The sequence below is a fragment of the Zootoca vivipara genome, chromosome 15 (genome assembly GCF_965207765.1).
Source record: "Zootoca vivipara chromosome 15, rZooViv2.hap1.1, whole genome shotgun sequence".
NCBI lineage: Eukaryota > Metazoa > Chordata > Lepidosauria > Squamata > Lacertidae > Zootoca > Zootoca vivipara.
In genome coordinates this window covers 28,434,461-28,457,658 of record NC_142598.1, presented here as the reverse complement: position 1 = coordinate 28,457,658, position 23,198 = coordinate 28,434,461, and the positions used below count along the sequence as shown (strand labels likewise).

The 23,198-nt window shown below is 41.6% G+C and overlaps 2 protein-coding genes across 20 annotated transcripts in view; both read right to left on the bottom strand.

The window, feature by feature from the left end:
* Nucleotides 1–23,198, bottom strand: part of SUSD1 (sushi domain containing 1) — a 95,260-nt gene that overhangs the window by 40,158 nt on the left and 31,904 nt on the right. The gene's annotated exons all lie outside the window — the stretch shown is intronic.
* Nucleotides 8,494–23,198, bottom strand: part of PTBP3 (polypyrimidine tract binding protein 3) — a 63,337-nt gene continuing 48,632 nt past the window's right edge. For all 19 annotated transcript variants that reach the window (XM_088658389.1, XM_088658390.1, XM_088658397.1 and 16 more), the window contains 8 exons: nt 22,982–23,156; nt 21,098–21,172; nt 20,356–20,495; nt 19,694–19,727; nt 17,702–17,794; nt 17,197–17,413; nt 15,403–15,480; nt 8,494–14,287 (listed from right to left, as the gene is read on the bottom strand). In XM_088658389.1, the coding sequence (XP_088514515.1) occupies nt 14,155–14,287; nt 15,403–15,480; nt 17,197–17,413; nt 17,702–17,794; nt 19,694–19,727; nt 20,356–20,495; nt 21,098–21,172; nt 22,982–23,156 (945 nt within the window). In that variant the 3' untranslated portion in view covers nt 8,494–14,154. The remainder of the gene's footprint in view (nt 14,288–15,402; nt 15,481–17,196; nt 17,414–17,701; nt 17,795–19,693; nt 19,728–20,355; nt 20,496–21,097; nt 21,173–22,981; nt 23,157–23,198) is intronic.

Genomic DNA, 23,198 nt, shown 5'->3' with positions numbered 1-23,198 from the left:
GGGCACCACACTTCAGTGTCCAGCCAGTCCCTGGCATCTGCTCTGTGATGCTAGGAAGCCCACCGGTGTGGGTATTTAGGGCAGGCCATGGGGTCTGCAACAGGAAGGAAAGGAAGGGGAATTCTGCTCATGTAATGCTAATTATCAGCCTGGGTTCAGTTAACATACCTGGTGTTTTCAGTTGCCTCTCCCCCCCCCAATATTCCCACTGTAGTCTTCATGCCCCCACAAAGCTGTTCCTGAAAATTGGGGGGGTCATATTGAGCAGCACAATGTGGAGGGCTGCAATTACATACCCTCCTGTCTTAAGCAAATAATAATAATAATAATAATAATAATAATAATAATAATAATAATTGTATTCCGCCCTCCCCGGCCAAAGGCGGGGTGCAAAGATCCGCCTGGTGCCCCCCTGGTTGCCCAGTCCCAGGCGCGCAGGAGGGTGGAGCCGGCTGCCTGCCTCAGCGTCTCGCTGGCTCGGTCGCCCCCAAACTCGAGGCACAGAGCCGCCTGCAGCAAAAGAGCCTGCCGTGGCACTCCGACCAACAGGCGGGCTCTTCCCTGGACTCAACTCTTGGGCCCCGGACTCTCGCCCCTGAGAGCCCGGCGCCTGGGTGCCCCGCACCCCTAGCACCTATGGGTAAGACGGCCCCGTACCCTCCCCACATTTGTGCTTAGGAAGTTGATGTGAATTTTACTCTGTTTTAGTATTTAGCTATTTGTACATTTTAAAGTAGGGACCCAGGTGGCGCTGTGGTTAAACCACTGAGCCTAGGGCTTGCTGATCAGTAGGTCGGTGGTTCGAATCCCTGTGACGGGGTGAGCTCCCGTTGCTTGGTCCCAGCTCCTGCCAACCTAGCAGTTCGAAAGCACGTCAAAATGCAAGTAGATAAATAGGAACCGCTACAGCGGGAAGGTAAACGGCGTTTCCATGTGCTGCTCTGGTTTGCCAGAAGCGGCTTTGTCATGCTGGCCACATGACCTGGAAGCTATACGCCGGCTCCCTCGGCCAATAATGCGAGATGAGCGCGCAACCCCAGAGTCGGTCACGACTGGACCTAATGGTCAGGGGTCCCTTTACCTTTACCTTTACCTTTACATTTTAAAGTATTGTATTTTTTCTCCATGGTTTTATTGGTTTTTATATTTTTGACGGGTTCCCCCCTCCCCCCAAAAGGTGGTGTATAAATTTTATGAAATTGGTATTATAAAATAATATTTCACAGGTGCACTCATGCAGACACAGTGTTTGCAACATCCTACATTTCATCCGTCCAATTGCGTGTGTTGTTTATTCCTTATACATACGGTATCCAGCTGCAGAATAATAGTGACCTTTGTGGGGAAGGAAATGGTCACCCTCAAATATTAATTGAATGCAGCACACACTCCTTATGTTTAGATAATTTATAGTATCCCCTTCGGAGACTATACTCTTCTATGAGGTATGGATTCATCTGCAGTGAAAACGTTTGCCACTTGAATGAGAAGGCAGATTTGCAACTAGAGCATACAACCTAGGGGTTTTTTTGCCTTAAAAACCTTTTAACCCAAATGCATACCTTTCCCCAGACTGATAAACACAGCTGAAGGTTAAAAGCAGGGCTCTTCATGAGCTTACCAAAAGATGGCAAGTATATGGATTGAAAAGTAAAGTATGAGCAAAGAAATTCATAAAGACTTACATAAAATCTGTTTCTTTCCTCTTTGCAATAAACCGTCTGTCAACATTGCAGGAAAAAAGATTTGCAGCTTATACCTGTATATTATATGTCTTGTTACAAACTTCACTGCAGTAGCATATCCCCAAAGTGTGGGTGACAATAATTTGTATAATATTCTTTAACTTGTATAGATTATGTGTTTATGCACACTTATAGGTTACGATGATGCTAAAGAAGCATGCTGTTATTTGCTGCATGCTTGCTTTGTGTTTTATTAGCTAAAACGAAGGCTTCAATGTCTATGCTCGTGCAGTGTAATATTGAGAACGAGTGGGCCTTTTAAGTATGGTCTATGTGCTGTTTTTCATCAAAGCCTTTTCTTTACTTAAGAGTATTTCTGAGGTCTGCCTCATGGCAGAATCCACCACCTGGTTTCTGCAACTTGGATAATGCCCCTTAAGGGTGGTTACAGTATATGATTGCAAACACCCGCTAAAAAGAGATGTGACAACTTAAGTCAGTTTGGCTCCTCTGTCCATTAACAAGGGGGAGCTTCACCTGCATTTATCTTTTGCGCATGGCAGAATCAGAGAGGGCAGAAATAAAGCTGGAAGAGGATTAATAGCAGTGATATAGCAGGACTTCCTAGCTCATTGACATCAGAGTAAGTCACGATACATATGCAAATTGGCCTGATACACTACACACACACACACACACACACACACACACACACACCAGACTAGGGATCGTTTTGCTGCAGAAATTTTGTTTTACTCTAGCATGCATACTGCTTAGGAATGAGGGGAGCCTGCAGTTTATTATTGCCTCCTGTCATCCCACCATCTTTTTTTTTTGTCCACTTAGGGCAGCTCAGGAATAGGAATGTGCTTTCCAGGCAACATTGAATCATCTGGGACTCCCCCATACTTGTTGGCTAGCTGCACTCACATTCTTATCTGCAGCTGCAGCAAACCCCGCAAGCAAGCCGCAGAGTGAGGCAGTCTCGCTTGCATCGGGGCTTCTCCATGGCGGCGGCAGCGGTGGCCGTCAGAGGTGGTCAGCCCCACCAGCCTGCTGCCCCCCCACCCAGCCTGCTACCCAGGGCGGCGTGCCCCCCGCCCCTATTACTATGCCGCTGCTGGCACACAACTGGGAACTACTGCCTTAAGAGATGTTTTCTTGTGCTGACAACAAAAGGACTTTCTCACAAGTTATGCAGTTAAAGCAGCATCTACAGGATCATTGCCTAACATGCAGGTTTTTGTTTTGTTTTCCCAAAACAGGATGCTGTTACGAAATCACTGCAGCTATAGCCAGGAACCCGACACAACTACATTTGCGCCATAGTGTGCAGTTAATTTTTTTCACAGCCTGCCTCACTGTAACTTTCATTTTGTCAGCAGAATGCAAGAGATCAGCCGTTGGAAACGGCATGCTGTAGCAACAATGCAGGTGCCCGACATTTCTTGCCCCCTGGTTCCTTCCTCACCAAGCCTGCGCATTGACCCAAAGTTACCCACTGAACTCCATGGCTGGTTGGCAGTTTGAACCGTAGCCTCTATGGTTCCTAGCCCAATACACTGACCAGTTGCGAAGGACTTTTCAAACAGCGAGATGTAGTGAGGGCTGGAGTTAAAGAAAGAGTAGGCAACTTAATGATTGATAAGGCTATCAATTGCTAGTAGTCATGATGACCAGTGCTTTTTTTCCAGCCAGAACTCACTGGAACTCAGTCCCGGCACCTCTCAGGTGGGTGCCATTGCCATTATAAGAGAACAAGGGAGACGTTCGTGGTGAGTTCCGGCACCTCTTTTTCTAGAAAAATAGCACTGATGACTAAACTAGAGGCAGTTTCCGCTTCCTGGCTCCTTGCATTGTGCGGCATCAGGACATCACAAGCATGATGTCAGGCGCATGGCATGACAAGGTCACACGGTGTTGTGCATAGTCCCCCTGTAAGGGGCTGGGCAGAGGAGGAGGAGGAATGGTGGAGACCACCTCCCCATCCTGACCCTTCCAGGGAGGAGGAAGAGGAAGGCAGTATAGATTTACAACAGTGTTTTGTGGGAGGTCACAGCTCAGAGGCAGATGTGGGGGAAAGTTGGGAAATAATGGGAGAGGAGGAGCACACAGAGCAGCAGCGGGCTGACATGTTGTCACTAGAAAGCATTCCAGACCCACCATCTCCTAGAAACCAGCAAGCCTTCAAAGTAGGAGAGCAAAGAGCTCAAAGACAGAGGGCACGTAGCAGTACCTGTAGAAGTGACAAATGAGGAAGTGGGAGAGGTGTGTGTGTGTGTGTGGAGATTAACTCAGGACAACACCATTATCCAAGAAGCTGGGTTCTATAGCCTCTCTCTCTATAAAGTTTGGAATAAAAAGGAATGTAAGAAACTTTTCCTTGTCTTATACAGTGGTACCTCGGGTTACAAACGCTTCAGGTTACAAACGCTTCAGGTTACAGACTCCGCTAACTCAGAAATAGTACCTCGGGTTAAGAACTTTGCTTCAGGATGAGAACAGAAATCGTACTTTGGCGGTGCGGCAGCAGCAGGAGCTCACATTAGCTAAAGTGGTATGTCAGGTTAAGAACAGTTTCAGGTTAAGAATGGACCTCCGGAACGAATTAAGTTCTTAACCAGAGGTACCACCGTACTTTCCTGGGCCACCAGCCGGGAGCTGCTCACAGCATCTTGGCACTCTCTAAATCCTGCTAAGAAGATGGTGCCTCTGTGCCCCCGAATACCACTTGCTGAGGGTCAGTCACAAGGAGGGCGACTCATGTCCTGCTTGTGGCATCCGGCTGGCCACTGTGAGAACAGAATGCAAACCAAGATGGTCTTATGAAATGTCTGGTTATCAATACACTGGCCACAGCATCTAACTTCAGATGTTCATCGCTGTAGGTAGGGTGGGAGAGTTTGAAGATAAAGCAGAAGACATGGTTTAAAAATGTTGAGAGCAGAGATAATGAAGTAGGCATAGCCACTGTTTCCTATTGATGTCCCCACCCCCCAGTGCGCCCCGCTCCTAGCAGTTGAAGACACAGTCAAATGGAAAATTCACACGGCTGTGAATAAAGCTGAAGTGTGTGGTGGGGGAGATGCTCCCCAAAACAAAGAGGACTGAGAGTGTTCAATTAACATATAATGCTGACTGTTACAGGGAGAAAAACAGAAAGGTGGGTTAGAGAAGGAAGAGGGCAAAGGAAGAAGACACAGAGAAACAAACAGTGTAGAAACTAGGGCACATCATGTTTCACACTGAGAAGCTATTTTAAAATGTACCCAGGAACAGCACAATGAGCTGCCCGTATACATCAGTGGAGAAATACAATGTTTTAATGTAGCGAGGATAGCATACAGCACTCTCCACAGCAACCCAAATTCCTTAAATGGAGAATCTTTATCCACCTAAAACAAGTCAGTGATTACTGATCATTCTCGCGGGGCACAGAATAATCCCTGGTGGAAGGGGGAAGAAAGGATGAAACCCCAACAGCACTTCTCGCTGCAACATTCTGTTAAAGCCCCATGTGCTTTAAAAGCAGTGTGGCATAGAATCGCCTTACATTCAAGAGCAGGGGTTCCCAAACTAAGGCCCGGGGGCCGGATGCAGCCCAATCACTTTCTATATCCGGCCCGCGGACAGTCCAGGAATCAGCATGTTTTTACATGAGTAGAATGTGTCCTTTTGTTTAAAATGCATCTCTGGGTTATTTGTGGGGCATAGGAATTTGTTCATATTATTTTTTCAAAATATAGTCTGCCCCCCCAAGGTCCGAGGGACAGTGGACTGGCCCCCTGCTGAAAAAGTTTGCTGACCCCTGTTCAAGAGTCTCAGGAAGAGAACCTGCAACTTACAACAACAACAACAACAACAACAACAACAACAACAACAACAACAACAACAACAACATATTATTTATACCCCGCCCATCCGTACCTGGGTTTCCCCAGCCACTCTAATCCCAAGACACTCCAGCAACTCCCAGATCCAAAAGGCCTGATGTGGAAGTTAGTTACGTTCTGAGGAAAGTGCACAAAGCCAAAATCGTATATAGTCAAAACACACTGGGTGCAATGGCATGTGAGATTGCCTAAGCTCCCCCCCCCCTTATAACCAGCCCCTCCCCCCCAAGTGTGTAAAGCTAAATGCGCCCAAGTTAATTGCACATTAAGTCATGGGTCTACTATAGTGATTTCAAACTGTTGCTAGACAATAGTTAGCAAGCACCCCTTGGTTTCCCTTGGTTCTTAAGGTGCTTGGTTTCTTATGGATCATTGTCAGGTGGTGATGCTGAGGGGAACCTAGTTAGACACAGGGCAATTGGCATATTGTATCCCTCAGGGTTTAAGGTTCTCACCTATGATGCTTTTATGTCATCAACACAACAACACACAGCTGTGTTTCTTCTTTTCATCTAGTGCCAGAGAAGTTGCAGGTATCCTGAACAGGTTCCTCAAGGTGATAAATGGGCTGCATTGGGACTCATAAATTTACACATAAACCAGACAAGACAGGAGTTTCCCATGATCAAGAACAGGCTTCCTCAACCTCGCCCTCCAAATATTTTGAGACTACAATTCCTAGCATCCCTGACCACTGGTCCTGCTAGCTAGGGATCATGGGAGTTGTAGGCCAAAAACATATGGAGGGCCGAGGTTGAGGAAGCCTGATCAAGATGATGGACTAAGAATTCAACTTGTTTTGGATGGGGTGGAAGTCCCTCTGAAGAAGTGGATAATTCCTAGGGGGTGCTAGTGGCCAGGTGTGTCTTTGCATTGTTTAGGCTGGTGTGATAGTTGTGCCCGTTCCCGAGGTCTGGCTCAACTAGAACAAAACATGCTCTAGCACCATCTAGTCTAGATTCGTGCAATGTACTTTCCAGTGATGTTAGCAGCCGATTACGCTGGAGGAGACTCTTGAGAGTCCCATGGACTGCAAGAAGATCAAACCTATCCATTCTTAAGGAAATCAGCCCTGAGTGCTCCCTGGAAGGACAGATCGTGAAGCTGAGGCTCCAATACTTTGGCCACCTCATGAGAAGAGAAGAATCCTTGGAAAAGACCCTGATGTTGGGAAAGATTGAGGGCACTAGGAGAAGGGGACGACAGAGGACAAGATGGTTGGACAGTGTTCTCGAAGCTACGAACATGAGTTTGACCAAACTGCGGGAGGCAGTGCAAGACAGGAGTGCCTGGCGTGCTCTGGTCCATGGGGCCACGAAGAGTCGGACACGACTAAACGACTAAACAACAACAACAACCCCATGGGATCACAGAACACCTGCTCTGCAATGCCTGCACCAATTGCCAGTTTCTTCCCGGGAATAATTTAAAGTGTTTTTGTACATTGTAAAGCCCTTCCTGGCTCGGGTACAGGATGCTGCCTCCTATATCAACTCGCCCACTTATTCATATCTTGCAGGAATGCCCTTTTTTGTATCCTGCCAACTGTGGGAAAGTATGGTTGCTTGGGACAAGAAATGCAGCCTTCCTGGTGGTTGTACCAGTATTACAGAATGCCATGCCTCAGGAGGGAAAGATGGCTCCATCTTTTGAATGTCTGACAAAAGGTTGCCAGAACAAAGTTTTTACAAGCCAGCGAAAGGCAGAGTTATTGACAGTGGAAAACTATTTGTGATGTGTCGTGCTTCTTCCCACTGAGTTTGGCGATATACTTTTTATTTGCAGTTTTACATGACGTGAGCTAACATGATGTAATTTTTTTTAAAAAAAAAATCTATTAAATAAATGTTTGTAAATAAGAGGCACAAATAAGGAAGTGGAATTCCTTAGGGATCTCAACAAGATTCTAAACTTTAAAGCATCGGTAGGCAAACTAAGCCCCGGGGGCTGGATCTGGCCCAATCGCCTTCTAAATCCGGCCCGTGGACGGTCCGGGAATCAGTGTGTTTTTATATGAATAGAACGTGTCCTTTTATTTAAAATGCATCTCTGGGTTATTTGTGGGGCATAAAAATTTGTTCATTCCCCCCCCTTCAAAATATAGTCCGGCCCCCCACAAGGTCTGAGGGACAGTGGACTGGCCCCCTGCAAAAAAAGTTTGCTGACCCCTGCTTTAAAGAGTCATGGCGAGCGGCTCAACAGAAAACGTTGAAAAATGGACTTCTGTAAAATATTGAAGCTACTCAGTTGTTCGTATTGGGTTATAGCCATAAAGTAACCACAAATGATTTCTGCTCCTGAAGTAGAATTTCCCCTTCCCATGTGTACTGCATGCATGCGCGTGCGCACACACACACACACACAAATATGCTCCAAGGGTTCCCCTTAAGCTTCCAGAGAGGATGGGGAGGTATATGAGGGGGAAGGGGAGGAGAGGAACTGATTGCCCAAGTGGAAGTCATTTTGCTTACACAATGCCTTTGCTGGATAGCACTGTTGAAAGACTTGTTTTGCCCGTGCATGAGAAACAAGAGCCAGCCTCTTCTTGTTTCTTTAAAACTATGTGATGTTACTTAAAACATAAGGATGCTCTGTGAAAATGTAACTTGTCGCAGACTTTAAACACAATCTGGAGAGAGCAAGTGCAGATGGCCAATAGAAGAAAGGAACACAAAAGAGAGACAGACATTAGCTTTACAATTAGAGGGGGAGGGAACCCAAAGTAATAGACAAGAACGCAGAAAAATTTGAGAGTACAGATGTCATGACATTTATTAAGAGGCATGCTACAACTAGAGTTGTTAGAAAAAGAGTTAAGTATAGATACTCAAGTAATAATCAAATACACAAAAACTTAAAAAGGAATGGAGCATACGGCAGTGTACAGAAGTTCAAATTAACCATGCACTACGCAGTTAGAAAATAGGTTTCTTTAATATTTCAACTTCTTTGCATTTATAACATCAAGTCATCTCAACAACATGAAATCCTTTCCCCCCTCCAATTGCCACAAGCTGCTTAACAAATGAAAGCTGGTACTGTTGCTTATCAAAATATACAAGATAATTGATGTTTTTTTTTAATATAAAAACCATTTTATACTTGTTCCCAAAAACCTTTTTTTTTGACAGGTAAAAAATGTTGTTATAAATATTTACAGCATTTTCTTGTGTTAGATGAATATTTTTTTACAAACTTAAAAAGGGATTCATGAAGACATGAAAAGGGAATGTTTTGACTCTTGTAATTGCACACCAGTCTTTCTCTTAACACAGCACTCTGTTTCCATCAGCCTCTTGCCTTATGCCATTACATTTGGTTTGCTTTTCTCTTTCTTTCTTTCTTTTTTTAAAAAATCTAATTTCCCATTAAGTAGTCCATTCACCAATAACATTCATATAAAAGGCCACTTTACACCGAGTCTTTCAGGAAAGAAAATAGCTTGAGAAAGAGAGAGAACTGGCAAGATGTCTCAGTAAAAAGCAGAGCAGACAATCTTTGGTCATTGCAATGAGGTGACAAATCTGATACAACAATTTGCTTGGTCAGCAACTGTATTTTGAGACTGGGATGAGTTGTTTTCAGGAACTGGACAATGAATTTGGAAAAAAAAAACATGGTCAAAGAGAGATGAATCTAAGTACATCGCTGGTTAGACTTTTCGCTATCATTCCTAATACTGCACATAGATCCAAGAACTGAAAATTCTACCAAAGCATGCCCTCGTCATTTATAACTGAGGATTTCTGGGTACAAGGAGCCTCAATATTTAATAATTTCCCAGTTACAAGCTATTGTGACAACCACGAGTCACATGCCTAGAGTTGAACATGAATTCCTGTGTGGTGCAGCTTGATTCATGTTATAATGGTAGAAAGCAAAGGGATACTAAACCCAAATGAAACAGTTAGCAATTGACTGCACATAGGGATAGTTCATGGGTCATTTGGTGTTTGTTTGTTTTTTACTATATAAATACACATTTTCTTGAAAACAATAGTATTTATTCTAAAGACTGAAAGAGATAGCAAAAAAATTACACAAGACTACTGAAGGCACATAAACTTTGGTCCCATATTGTTTTCTTCTTCGTAAAAACCCTGAAATTAAATCTTAGAAGTTTTAAATTTCTTCAAATAATTCCTAATTGTTAAGATTTGAAGAACAGTCTCATATACCACAGACAGATAATTGCAAAAGACAATTAGGAGTTAGTTTGCTTCAAGAAAATCTCTGTGCGACCTGAACAGTTTTCAGCACAACTGTTTTAAATCTGACAGTTTTTTTTTTCAAAGTTACCAGTCCACAAAAAAAGTCAAGGCAAATAAAAATGGCTTTAATACAGTAAACTACTCAGCCCCTCTCCTTTGAAAATAGCAGTATATACTACATATAACAGGATGAAGACTGAAAGAGCACATCTCAGGTTTGTCATTCCCAGGAGAAAAAAAAGCCCATATCCAGCTGTCTCTCACTTGGTCATAGTAAAAAGTGTAGCGGTTAAATAGGCTCATTCACTGTAAAATTCACACGCTCTGCTTTATTTTACAGAAACAAAATTCCACTGCACAATCTCTCCGTCTGGGAAAAAGAGGTGTCACGTGGACAACTCAAGGCTACATTCGGAGATTGATATACGGTAGGCACAACGAGCCCTCAATAAATTCTCCAAGCACAGTAACTGTGCAACTGGTGGGAGACATGAAAGGCCACCAAGTTTGGGGGCAAGGCTTAAATTGAACATTTCTTTGAAGTTCTGTAACTTGCACAAAGTGCCTGGATGGGCTTACGTTGATTTAACGGTGCAATCAAAAAATTCATTAGAGTTTTAAAAGCCCCTCTCCCCAGATTATCGTGGGGCTAAAAAGCAAAGACTGCAAAACATGAAGCCTTGTAACTATGCACTCTGGCCTTCCATCAGCCAGTTTTTCCTTCCAGTTTGTTATCCAAAACTAGCAGCAGTTTGTCTTTCGGTTGCGAAAGCTATAATGGCTTAGCCTCTAGAAGTAAGAATCACAGGCAACTGTAGGTGACTATTATTATAATCAGTTAAGTAACTTAAAATACCATTTTTTAAATCTGGCCTCTCAACACCAAGGAGATTTAGGCTTGTTTATTTTATAAACCACATTGGCTCCTGTGGTGTTACATATCCCTTAATTTGATTTGTTAGCATTTCTTTCTTTACAATGAATGAAACTGCAACTCTTCCAATTGAGAAAAATATTTCCTTCGCCCAAAATGCTAAAAGGGAACTTTTGCTGAGGTTGCATGATAAGCAAAAAGATTTAAATGCTATTAAAAGCCAGCATTATTCAAAGACTTCATTGGCCAAAGCCCTAAGCACATATCCCATACTCTATACAGGTGATTGGGACACAAACAGAATTCACTCTGAAAGCAAGGGCCACTCACAGCTTAAAATCGCAACCGGTTTAGGGCGAGAGAAAATTCAGTTGATAATAGGAATGCTAGCAAAGATCCAAGTTAAGTCTGGAAAAGTAAGTTACTCTGCACTAAACCTCTTGTCAAATATTTTTTCACAGAGGGATGCTAACAACATCCTCTTGAACACCTTAATCTTGCAGGACATTCACTGTAGATCTGCTAGACCAGATGCTAGCGTTCTGCAGCAAAAGAATAAAGGGGCCAGAAAGTGAGAAAGTCTGCTTTGTCTTAATTCCAATGAAAGGTGTTGCCTTTGTGGGACTAAGTTTCTTTTGCTTTGCCGGGGAGGGGGGAAACCAAGCTTAGCTATTGCTGTAAATGGAATTACTGTTTTAAATGCAAACAAAGTGTGTACTGTACTGCCATTTCTCGTATTTGCACCTCATGGAGAAACAGTTTTTTAAAAATGAAATCAACCACCCAATCATTGAACACACATGCACTACAACCAAGTTGATCAATACAGAATATAACATAATCATGACAAGACCACACAGAATATGTTGAGTATATCCAAAATAAAATTCCGAAGGGGGGAAAAAAAGTTTGCCAGCATATAAACCGTACGCCCTACAACTCAAAGTAGTCGAGAAATGACTACTTTCAACGACACGTTGTCTAGAAAGGGCATTTTCTAGGGACTTAAGTGAAGCTGTCTTTCATATTAGGGTTAACCATTTGTTTCTCTGTTAAGCATTATGAAGTTACGTTTTGTTTTTAGATTAGTTAAGTCAATAAATTAAATGCTTGCAATGTGTATCAGCATACATATAGGAAACTTCACACAGCACACATGTGCATGCGCGCACATAAACACACACACACACACACACTCCCCACCCTTGATATTATACATACTAATGCTCAGACCTTGGTTTTCCCCCTACTTCAGGTACATTCATCAACTGCAATAACGTCCCCTTTGTAGCAGCATTAAACACACGGTGACCAAGATTAAAAGGTAACTTAGCAAATCATTCTAAAGAGGAGCCATATTGATTGGGGATATAAATCCAAAAAGCTATTTAATTTACACACCTAAATGGGCTTGTCATCTTGAACATGCTTACTTGAAGTCATGGTTCCATGGAACGAAGGAGACTCATTTAGGCTGGCATTAGGCACCAATTAAACTGCTTTGCTAAAATAAAGGAAGATATTGATATTCTAGGTGTTTTAAAATGCCAATTTTCAAATAGCTGCAAAGCAGTGATGGACTTTGAATATGGCGTCAGTTATTACTGGACGTTAAGTCTAGTGTTACACACACTCTTATCGGGTGACAAAATTAACACATTCATTTAATGTCCAAAGGTGATTTACCAGCCAGCTGACACAAATATAGCTATAGAAGGGCGCAAAAATGTCTCACTGACTATCCTTTCATCCTACAGTACAGTGATGTTATCAAGAAGCTGACATCTCAAAGATAAGTTACCAAGTTACCATTTTAAAAGAAGCTTTCAAACTAGATCTAAAGCTATGGAATTCTTTTTGCTGACCAACAGCCAGTCTTCACAGAGCAATTTGACTTGCTAAAAAAATCCAAAAGCAGAATGAGAGCTACAAATCATCACACTCCATTTCACTTCTTTAAGTCTCTGTGTCCATCTTCAACACAATTTAAGGATTAATAACCCTTATACTTGAGAGGAATACCTTACAAAACAATGAAAAATTTCAGTAGACGTAACATCTTGAGACACCTCTAAAAACATTGTATTACAATCATAGAAATAATTTGTGTATGCCTAGATTTCACACAAAAATAGTCAAGATTGCATCTCATCTTACTCTCCAAACAGGAGTGAACATTCAGTATTGAAGTTGTGATATTTATGGAGGAAAGCCAGTCCACATTTAGTACAGCAAGCAAGTACTGTTGGGTGAAAAGGAATCCTGAGGCAAAATATTCTCAAAGAGCCAATGGCTCTACAGGTTAGATATCATGCAGAAACTGGAGAACATTCTTTAAAACCCAACAGTGGTGTCACTCAACTGCAACCCCCAAAATATTGTGAGGCCTATAAGGATGTGCATTGAGTTCGCTTTAGTCCCCCACCACCACCCCTGCACCAAAGCACCAAAAATCTGATTTGACTATTACTTATTAAAACATTTTTTTAAAATCACCAAGCGTTTAAAAACTAGGACAAAGGAAAAAAAAAATCTCACCAAGCCACAATACAGTTTAAAGATACTTCAGATAAAACTCTAACTATTGTATCATTATAAGCACATAATAAGGCACGTAAGAAATTAAGTAAATACACAGTAATTCTGATTTTTTAAGTATTAGAGATTATAGTGGTACAAAAAACCCTTGAGGTTTAATTTTATATTTTTAAACAAGACCTTACCAAAAATAACCTTTCTAAAAATTTGTCAAACCATATGACAGACCTGAATTTTTTTCCTTATGAGTGTAAACATTTTTTTTTTCTGAAAGAAATGTACAAAACTTGAAATCAGGACATATTTCTTTTTTCATTTTCTCCAAAATCTTATTACACAGCATTTCATAGTAATAAAATGAGTGGTCTCTCACACCATGATTCAATACCTAGTTTAAAATTTCACTATAATCACATTAAAATAATTTACCTGTGTCATTTATACAATTTATTTGAAAAAATTAATTTGCTCCATGGAAAAAGAAGGCACTGCCTTTCCTCTGATATGTTCAACAGGTACTGATTAAAATTATTAGCTAAGGGGTCAAAGAAATCCCCCACAGAACACTCTATGTGCTTAAAATAATCCACTATATCTATTTGAAAACATTATTTTGATAAGATAACGGGGCACAGAAATGTTGTGTAACATTGTTTTGGAATAAAAACCAAAAAAATATGCCTCTGAAATCATGAAAAAAAGAGGGGCTTCTACTGAAAATGTTGCGTTATTAAATACTACAGAAGAAAATTTTGTGGAGGACTGTTAGCCATTTAAACAGAAGATATGAAAAGATCATCCCTTGATTCATTTACTGTGTAAAGTAATACACATGAGCCACACAAGTTTAATGGTTTAAGGACGCAGCGTTGTTTTGGCTACTCCAGTCTCTTGTCTGAATTTTACTGGTAATTGTGGGTAGAGTCTTAAAAAGCAAAAAGGTCACAGAAGTGTCAGATTGTAGATTTGGAGAAGGAAACTCTGAGGTGATGGTTCTCTCCAAGGTCATGATTATGAAGCTCAATAAGAGCCTGGATTGCTTCTTCCACAGAGCCCAACTGGATGAGAGCCATTTTGCGGTCTTTTCTAAAAGTGAAAAGGAAAGTGTCAATCCCAACCACATCTTAAAGAGTTCTTCACTTCCCAAAATCTTAATGCACTTGTAGAACAAAGTGCCAGGATAATGTCAGGCTCCTCGGACTCCCCTTTGGCTGTAGATAAGCAGGAGAAAACGGAAAGAGTCCCTTACCATTTAAAGAGTCTTTAATGATCACAGCAAAAGAACAAAGCATCCATTCTCGGAATAAAAGTGTTCCCAATTAAGGATTCCACCCACTTCTCTCCTAGTCACTTCCGTCTTACAACCTGACCTCACAACCACCATGCTTTTTGTATAGCCACCTTCTGCTCTACATGACTTTGGACTGATAGGCTGAATACAAGAGAGAGAGAGAGAGAGAGAGAGAGAAGAAGAAGAAGAAGAAGAAGAAGAAGAAGAAGAAGAAGAAGAAGAAGAAGAAGAAGAAGAAGAAGAAGAAGAAGAAGAAGAAGAAGAAGAAGAAGAGAGTCTGTTAGCTCACTCTCTTCCAGTTCTTCTTCACTTTGCTGCTCACCCCGCAGTTCGTCCCAACTTTTGTCTTCAGAACTATGCCCCTCTGCAAACCACTGCTCCAAATCTATACTGCTCCTGGTCAGGAGCAGGGGGAGGGGGAGGGGGAAGTTCCCACCATTCCTCATCAGAGCAGCACTCCTCAGCTTGGTCTCTGTCAGATAATCAGTGAAACAGAACCGCAAGACAATTCCAAACACATAGTTTGGTATGGTACAATCTATAGGCATTTTATGTCTGGTCTTTTATTCGGCCTTCATCTCAAGAGATGAACACCAAGAAGCTCAGTTGCTATCTGGTTAAGTCTCCCTTCCTTCCACACATCAGTTTTCCAAAGCCTTGCTTAGTGCAAGATTATGCTGAACCAAAGACTTCCAGCTATAGCGTCCCAGCTTCTGCAGCTTTCTTTACAGGAAATTTTGTTTAAGAGAAAGGACCTATTTAAGCAGTGCAGACTCATGTAATTGCATTCCTGCCCGCCTCCCGATTACGTCCCAGTATTGAATTTCATGTTATTCCTCATTTTCCATCTGTATGTATACAATGGATGAATTCCTTGCTTTAAAAAACTTAATTTACAGTGGATACTTACGGAAAGAATTTGAAGGCTTTCACAATACATCCAGTACCAGCAAAAAGATTCTTCAGGTCATCTACTGTGACAGAAGGTCTGTAATAGATTAAATCCCTCATGTTAGCTAAATATCCAGGTCTCAACAACAACAAAAACCACATTTTTTAAAAAATTATGTCAAAATAAACTGGTTAGCTTTTAAGGTGTGTTGCTTTTTAGTGTGTTGCTGTAACTTACTACCAAGGCTATGTGTCTAGAAACAGAGCTCAATAACACCCCTTTTGACTTTTTCCAGTTTCACAGACAATCTGGGTTTCTTATATTCTAATGGCATCACAAATAAAGGGTAAGCAGCCAACCTTTTTGGGCTCTTGCAAATTTATCTGGCAGAATTTGTAATATTTTGTTTAACTCCAATTCCTCTGAATAATGTAACCTTCTTAGCTCTGACAGGTTGTAGGGCTGTCTTTTTATTATATACTATTGTGGAAGAAGGGACGCGGGTGGCACTGTGGTCTAAACCACTGAGCCTAGGGCTTGCCGATCAGAAGGTCGGCGGTTCAAATCCCCGCGACGGAGTGAGCTCCCATTGCTCGGTCCCTGATCCTGCCAACCTAGCAGTTTGAAAGCACGTCAAGTGCAAGTAGATAAATAGGTACCGCTCCAGCGGGAAGGTAAACGGTGTTTTCATGCGCTGCTCTGGTTTGGCAGAAGTGGCTTAGTCATGCTGGCCACATGACCCGGAAGCTGTCTGCGTACAAACGCCGGATCCCTCGGCCAGTAAAGCGAGATGAGCCCCAGAGTCGTCTGCGACTGGATCGCGGACCTAACAGTCAGGGGTCCCTTTACCTTTATTGTGGAAGAATGTGGGCTTGATGTTTTTCCTTTTTTCCAATGTTGAGTATTTTCTTTAACCTTGCTTATGCCATTAATATCCCACCCAAGAATTCTCTTGTTACAATAAATAAATAAATAATTTATTATTTATACCCCGCCCATCCGGCTGGGTTTCCCCAGCCACTCTGAGCAGCTCCCAACTGAATATTAAAAACACAATACAGTCATACCTCTGTTTATGACCACAATTGGTTCCGGGGAGCCGGTCGCTCCCCAAGTTTGTTGCTCCCAGAGGCACGCTTCTGTGCATGCGCAAGCGCCGATAGAGCGCTTCTGCGCATGCACGCGCTGCACAGATCGCTTCTGAGTATCCGAGCGCCGCAGAACCTGGATGTAAACACTTCCGGGTCCGCGGTGGTCGGAAACTGAAGCGGTCGCAAACCGAGGTTTGACTGTACAACATGTTTTAGACTACTTCAGAATTCTGCTATTCTTGATGGTTGTACTTAAATGTTTGAGATGCTCTTAAAAATCCATGGAATTATTGCACAAGAAACTCCACCCAGGATGCAGACATTTACAGCTTCTGAATCAACACTTCTGCATCTCCTGATGTAAGCTGCTGCTGCTGGAACAAAAGAATCTTTTTCCAGCCCATGAGCAAACGGCTTCTCTGTATATAGGCCATGGCCTACAAGTTGGCTTGTTTTATTTGTCACGTAAATAAAACCTGTAAGTCACGCAGCAGACTGTTACAGAACACAACTTGTTTAGAGGAGCTGTCCCGCAACTCAGATGTGCCATGCTCTTTCTCGCCTCTCAAATCCAGTTGTTTATGTCCAGGGCCAGCCCTGCCATTGGGCAAGGGATTTCAGATGACATGGAAGGGCAGCAAATTGTTCTCCGTTCAAATTAATTATTGTTATATTATTGCAGAGGAGGGGAAAAAGTCACTGTTCATATTTAGATACTTACGGAATGTTGGATAGGTGCAGAGTGGCAGATGGTGGAAAGATATTTTGGAAGTTCTTTGAGCCGGGTTTCTTGAAGCGATGCAAAGGGCTATTACTATAGTCCTTAGTCAAACCCTGGTCCTCTTGTCCCTCACGAGGAAGCTGTACTGTCTGATGCTTTGAGAGTGTGACACGCAGCACCTTCCCATATAGTTTTTGTCCGTTTAAGTGATTCATGGCTAAAAAAGAAAAGAGAACAGATGGAACGCTACTCTACTGAATCTGTGCTTCCAAAATGCCTGCCGCAGTTATCAAATAAGTGAGGAGTAGACACATTTCAACTCAGCTTTATTCTCAGTCACAGTTGCACATTTCAAGAGTTCAGATTTGCAGAGAGCTTCAGAAAACACATAATGTCGCTACTCCAGCACATCTTCGCCCCCCCCCCAGTCAAACGTGTTTCCTACTACAACTGAACACCTCTTTCAAATTAATCGTGGAAACTTAAAACATGACACTGTTATTACCTAGTTGGGCTTGGGTTGCATCTGCCATCTGAACTAAGGCATTTTCCTTCTTATTAAACATGATTTTTACACGATGGACATCACCATAGACACCTGCAAAAGCAAAACAAGTATTTTTCAATACACCTTATGCACCAATCTCGTTTTAAGTTATTGGCTACTATTTAACCAAGTAGATCCACTGGAAAGAATGACCAAGACTAAGTTAGTTCTGTTAATTTCAATATCTCTATTCCTAAAGGTAAAGGGACCCCTGACCATTAGGTCCAGTCGTGACCAACTCTGGGGTTGCGTGCTCATCTCGCATTATTGGCCGAGGGAGCTGGCGCATAGCTTCCAGGTCATGGGGCCAGCATGACAAAGCAGTTTCTGGCAAACCAGAGCAGCACATGGAAACGCCGTTTACCTTCCCGCTGTAGCGGTTCCTATTTATCTACTTGCATTTTGACGTGCTTTCGAACTGCTAGGTTAGCAGGAGCTGGGACCGAGCAACAGGAGCTCACCCCGTCACAGGGATTCGAACCGCTGACCTTCTGATCAGCAAGCCCTAGCCTCAATGGTTTAACCCACAGCGCCACCTGGGTCCCTTATCTCTATTCCTAGGGAAACCTAATTGAATACAACCCTTTACATGCAACACTGGAGTATCATGTCAACTTCATGCTAAGGATCATTTCAAAGAGAACATGAAAACAACAACAGGAAGCTAGAAATAGAGCCAGACATTGCACAAATATGATGAGAGTACTAAACACATACACCTTCCACATGAATGCATAGATCCAGAGTTTGCTTTATCCCAAGCTCAATTATTCCACCCTGAAGTAATAATTTACTTGGGCCAGTACAGTGGTACCTCTGGTTACAAATGCTTCGGGTTACAAACACTTCAGGTTACAAACTCTGCTAACCCGGAAGTGAAGTACCTCAGGTTGAGAACTTTGCCCCAAGATGAGAACGGAAATCACATGCCGGTGGTGGGGCGGTAGCAAGAGGCCCCATTAGCGAAAGCGCGCCTCGGGTTAAGAACGGACTCTGGAACGAATTAAGTTCGTAACCAGAGGTACCACTGTATATGTTTGTGATTATCAGTGTTTGCAATGAATACAGCTGAGAATGCAGCAAGAACTAGCAAAGAATCTAGACACAAACCCAATCATGATGGCTGCCATATTATTATTATTATTATTATTATTATTATTATTATTTTCAAAGTCCCAGTTAAAAGCACTTTAGTGCAGGCCTGGTGCCTCTGGTTGGTTGGTAGGTAGATATTTGGGTTCCACTAAAATACACAGATAGACAGAATTGCAACAATAGCACAGCTGTTTTGCATGAGAAGACCCACATTCAATCCAACCATGTCCTGTTAAAAAGTTCAGCTGACAGGTAATGGGGAAGACCCCTAGCCAAGAACCTGAGGAGCTGCTGCTAATCAGAGTTAGTAACAGGCTTTGTGGGGAAATTTACTAGTTACTGGGGAGACAGATTATTCTAAAACAGCAATGGGAACCTCAAACTAGGAGCAAAAAATACAACCCTGCAGGCCTGTCTGACTGTCCCCAATATGTGCCCCCTTTCCTCAGACCGCACTCATCACTGCCCATACTTCTCACCCCCAAATTCTTTTGCACAACTGTGTCCTCTGATAATGCCTCTTTCTTGTCTGGGTGGATAATACAGAGGGATGTATCAATGTGTGCAGAAAGTAGCCTCATACACAAAGGTAAAATTCACATTTATTGCCCTGCCCAATTCTGCCCAGTCTATCACCGGCATGTGGTCCTCAGAAGGTTGGTGAGACAGAAATGTAGCCCTCAGGCTCCAAAAGGTTCCTCACTCCTGTTCTAAGATATACCTACTGCCTAACAGTTAAATAATTGCCACATGTAAACAACTCTGCAGAATTTAAAACCAACACAATTTGAAAAACCAGTCCCTCAGCTAATATCTTTATTATTTTAATCTGGTGTTGTACACAAACCAACTTACCAAACAGTATAAAGAGTCCATCTGGTGTGATTGCCTGCAAAAAATAAAAATAAAAAAATCACAAGGCAATATTTTTTAACCAAGCATAATGTATTAAAAAGAAAAGGTGCGTCAATTATTTTAGGATTGCCAGAGAACCTTAACAGGTAGCAAGTGCATGAATAGATAGTGAAATATAATATTAAGTAAACCAAAGTGCTATTATAAAGTAAAATTACTTCAAACGTCCCCTGCCCCAGAATAATCTAAATATATACAGTGATACCTCTACTTATGAATAACTCTACTTACAAATGTTTCTACTTACGAATGGAGCTCCATCCGCCATCTTGGATGCGGTTTAGAAAGGATTCTTTCTACTTACGAATTTTTAGATAGGGTTGCTTCTACTTACGAATTTTTTCCTCCCAATGCATTCCTATGGGATTCGACTTACAATTTTTTTCGACTTACAAATGTGTGTTCAGAACGCATTAAATTCGTAAGTAGAGGTACCATTGTATATACAGTATATCATGAAAAGTTACAGTATTTCAGTTATATTTTTCATTAATAATACTGGTTATTATCCAATCTCTAGTTTAGATTTTGGTTTAAGTTCCATAAGCTTAGCTGCAAACTATGTTTACGTTATAAACTTTAGTACTATATATGAGGCTTACATCAGGATTGAGATTGCTAACAAGCAAAACGAAATTTCCAGGCATTCCAGTCATTCCTGGGATAGCCATTCGCCCAGTCATAGCAGAGGTGGTGATTGCAAGAGGACCAAGTGCACTGGGAACAGCTGAGACTGAAAGACCTGGAAAAGTCAAAATAGATCTATAGAAATATTTCAGAAGATGCACATGGCAGTTCAATTTTTATCTCTCATTTTAAAGCACAAGCTCAGAGCAAAACATTCTATAATAAATGCTTCATAAATAAGCAAAGGCCTGCAATAAATTCCTCCTCACATGGTTAAAATACCACAAATAAATCTTTGCAGACTATCTTGATAAGACAAACTGAAACTGTACCATCCCATTCTTACAGATTTTCCATTTCTCGATGAGTTAAGTTTTATTTCAATACACTGGGGTTTGAGTTCTCATACTTCCAGTTAGCTGTTAAATATAGGTAGAAAAAGAACAGCCCCACTACAACGATTCACCTTAACATGGCAAAAAAACACAACATTTTCCTGTTTTTTGGACTCCCAAATTCCCCAAGCTTTCTAACTAAAATTAAGTGCAGAAAAGTATAAAAGACACTGCTTTCTGACAGTATCATGGCCCATATACACAAAGGCGGGCTAGGTCCTTTGTCTACTCCAGTGCCCATTTTAATTAGTAATTTGTTTAAACAAAAACAAACAGACAGACCAATAACAGACAGGCTTTACGCATACTGAAAAGGACTTGCCTGCCTGAGGAAACCCAATGGCCGGAGCAAAACCAGCGGCCCCCGCATATGGTGAGGAGATGATACCTGGAGTGCCTAAAAAAGAGATATTAAATGAGATTAACTGCTAGAGAAAACAGAAAACAATTTCAATTCCTCTAAAGCTTGCTAAATTAAACTGCCACTTATTTCAGGGGTTGGATACACACATTCGGTGCTTTTAGTCACTTTAGAGCAGCCCCCCCCCCCAAATTCGGCCCTCCAGGTGTTTTGGGACTACAATTCCCATCATCCCTGACTACTGGTCCTGTTAGCTAGGGATGATGGGAGTTGTAGTCCCAAAACATCTGGAGGGCCGAGTTTGGGGGTGCCTGCTTTAGAGCCTACATGTGTCTGTGCTGGTTGCTCCTACTTCAAGACGATACAGCAATCATGGGATCAATAGCAGCTGTGCAATTTGCACAACTCAGCTCACAAAGTGTGGCTGCAATCCTATGAGTAAGTGTATTTTATTATTAATTTAATTTATATACCACCTTTCATCCAAAGATCACAGAGTGCTTTACACAGTATAAAGTTGTTGGAGGGTTTACTTCTGAGTAGATATGTATAAGGTTGCGCTGCAAAAATCCAATATCTAGCGCAAGCATCAGCTTTGTACACCAGCCCTTTGTTGTATTATATTTTTTAAGCTTCATGACTTTATTTATTGCATAATATTTATATACCGCTTGTCTGTAAAAAGCAAAACAAAACCCAAAGCTCTTTGCAAAAAGAACAATGAAATTATCAGTAAAAACAGTTAGGAACAAAAAATAATTTTAATCAACAATGCACTAAAAATAAGCTTAACAGGTGGTAGTGTTCCTTTTTGTCATATCACAGTCCAAATCATGCTGATCATTTTCTGTAGCAGATTTGAAATTGTGATGAGGGAAGAAAAGAAAAATCTGGCTATTATGCATTTTCATCCAATTTATAATAGTTTTCCCAGCTCTCTCTACTTAGGGCGAAATCCAACAGTGAAATAACTTTGAATGCTAATGTCGAACTATCACTCTAAATTGAGGCATAATATAAAAAAGCTAGATGATAAATATTTGGGATTTATAATATGCAGAGATAGTCCTGATCAGAGAAACTCATGCTACATTTCCTGAAGTATGCTCACACACTTGAACTGTGATACTTAACCTAATTAGATGCAAATTGCTACATAAACAGCTGTAAATTGTCCTTCCAATCTAAACAGACTCAGCAGCTTCCTTCCCCCCTTATCTTTAGTGACAATATGGCAGTTACACAAATACTGCAAAAACACCATATATTAAACACCTATAATACATGGATTGGTACAATTCCTACTATTGGCAATATAAGTATTAATCATTTATTCACAATTCCTATTTCCATTGTAATTCATTATACATGCAACCAGCAACAAAGCACTTATTCAGTCAGACACAACCTGCATGAATACTGATACCAAACACAGAAATACAATACCCACCATTTTTACCTAGATTAGCAAGAATTCTAGTATGCAAATACTGGCAGGCTGCCTTTCAATTGGTGGACCATCTATGGTGAAAAGCTGCTGTCTATAAATATTGGAAATCTTGGATTAAATCTGTTGATGTTGCCAATGATGTTGTCCGCCCTCCCGCCCCGGGAACTGCTTATATTATTAGTTACTGGTTTTAAGGATTGTATTTTGTTGCTATACATTGTCTGTTGTACTATATTATGTTGGTAACCGCTCTAAGTTCCTTTGTTTAATGAAGGACAGTCTAGAAATTTGCTGCATAAAATAAACACATACACACACACACACAGAGAGAGAGAGAGAGAGAGAGAGAGAGAGAGAGAGAGAGAGAGAGAGAGAGAGAGATGACGCTTTCTTACCAAAGGCAGCAGCCATAGTGGGATCAAGGGAAGGCTGTCCATCACCTGAAGGAAGGTCTAAACGAGTAAAGTCTCTGCTTTTATCGTTGTTGTATTTTACATTAAGGCTTGTTAGCTTGGAGAAATCAATACGAAGAGTGCAGCAAGCATTGTAGATATTCTGACCATCTAGAGCCTGTAAAGATGATAGATCTGACTTGAGTTTATGAAGTCCTAA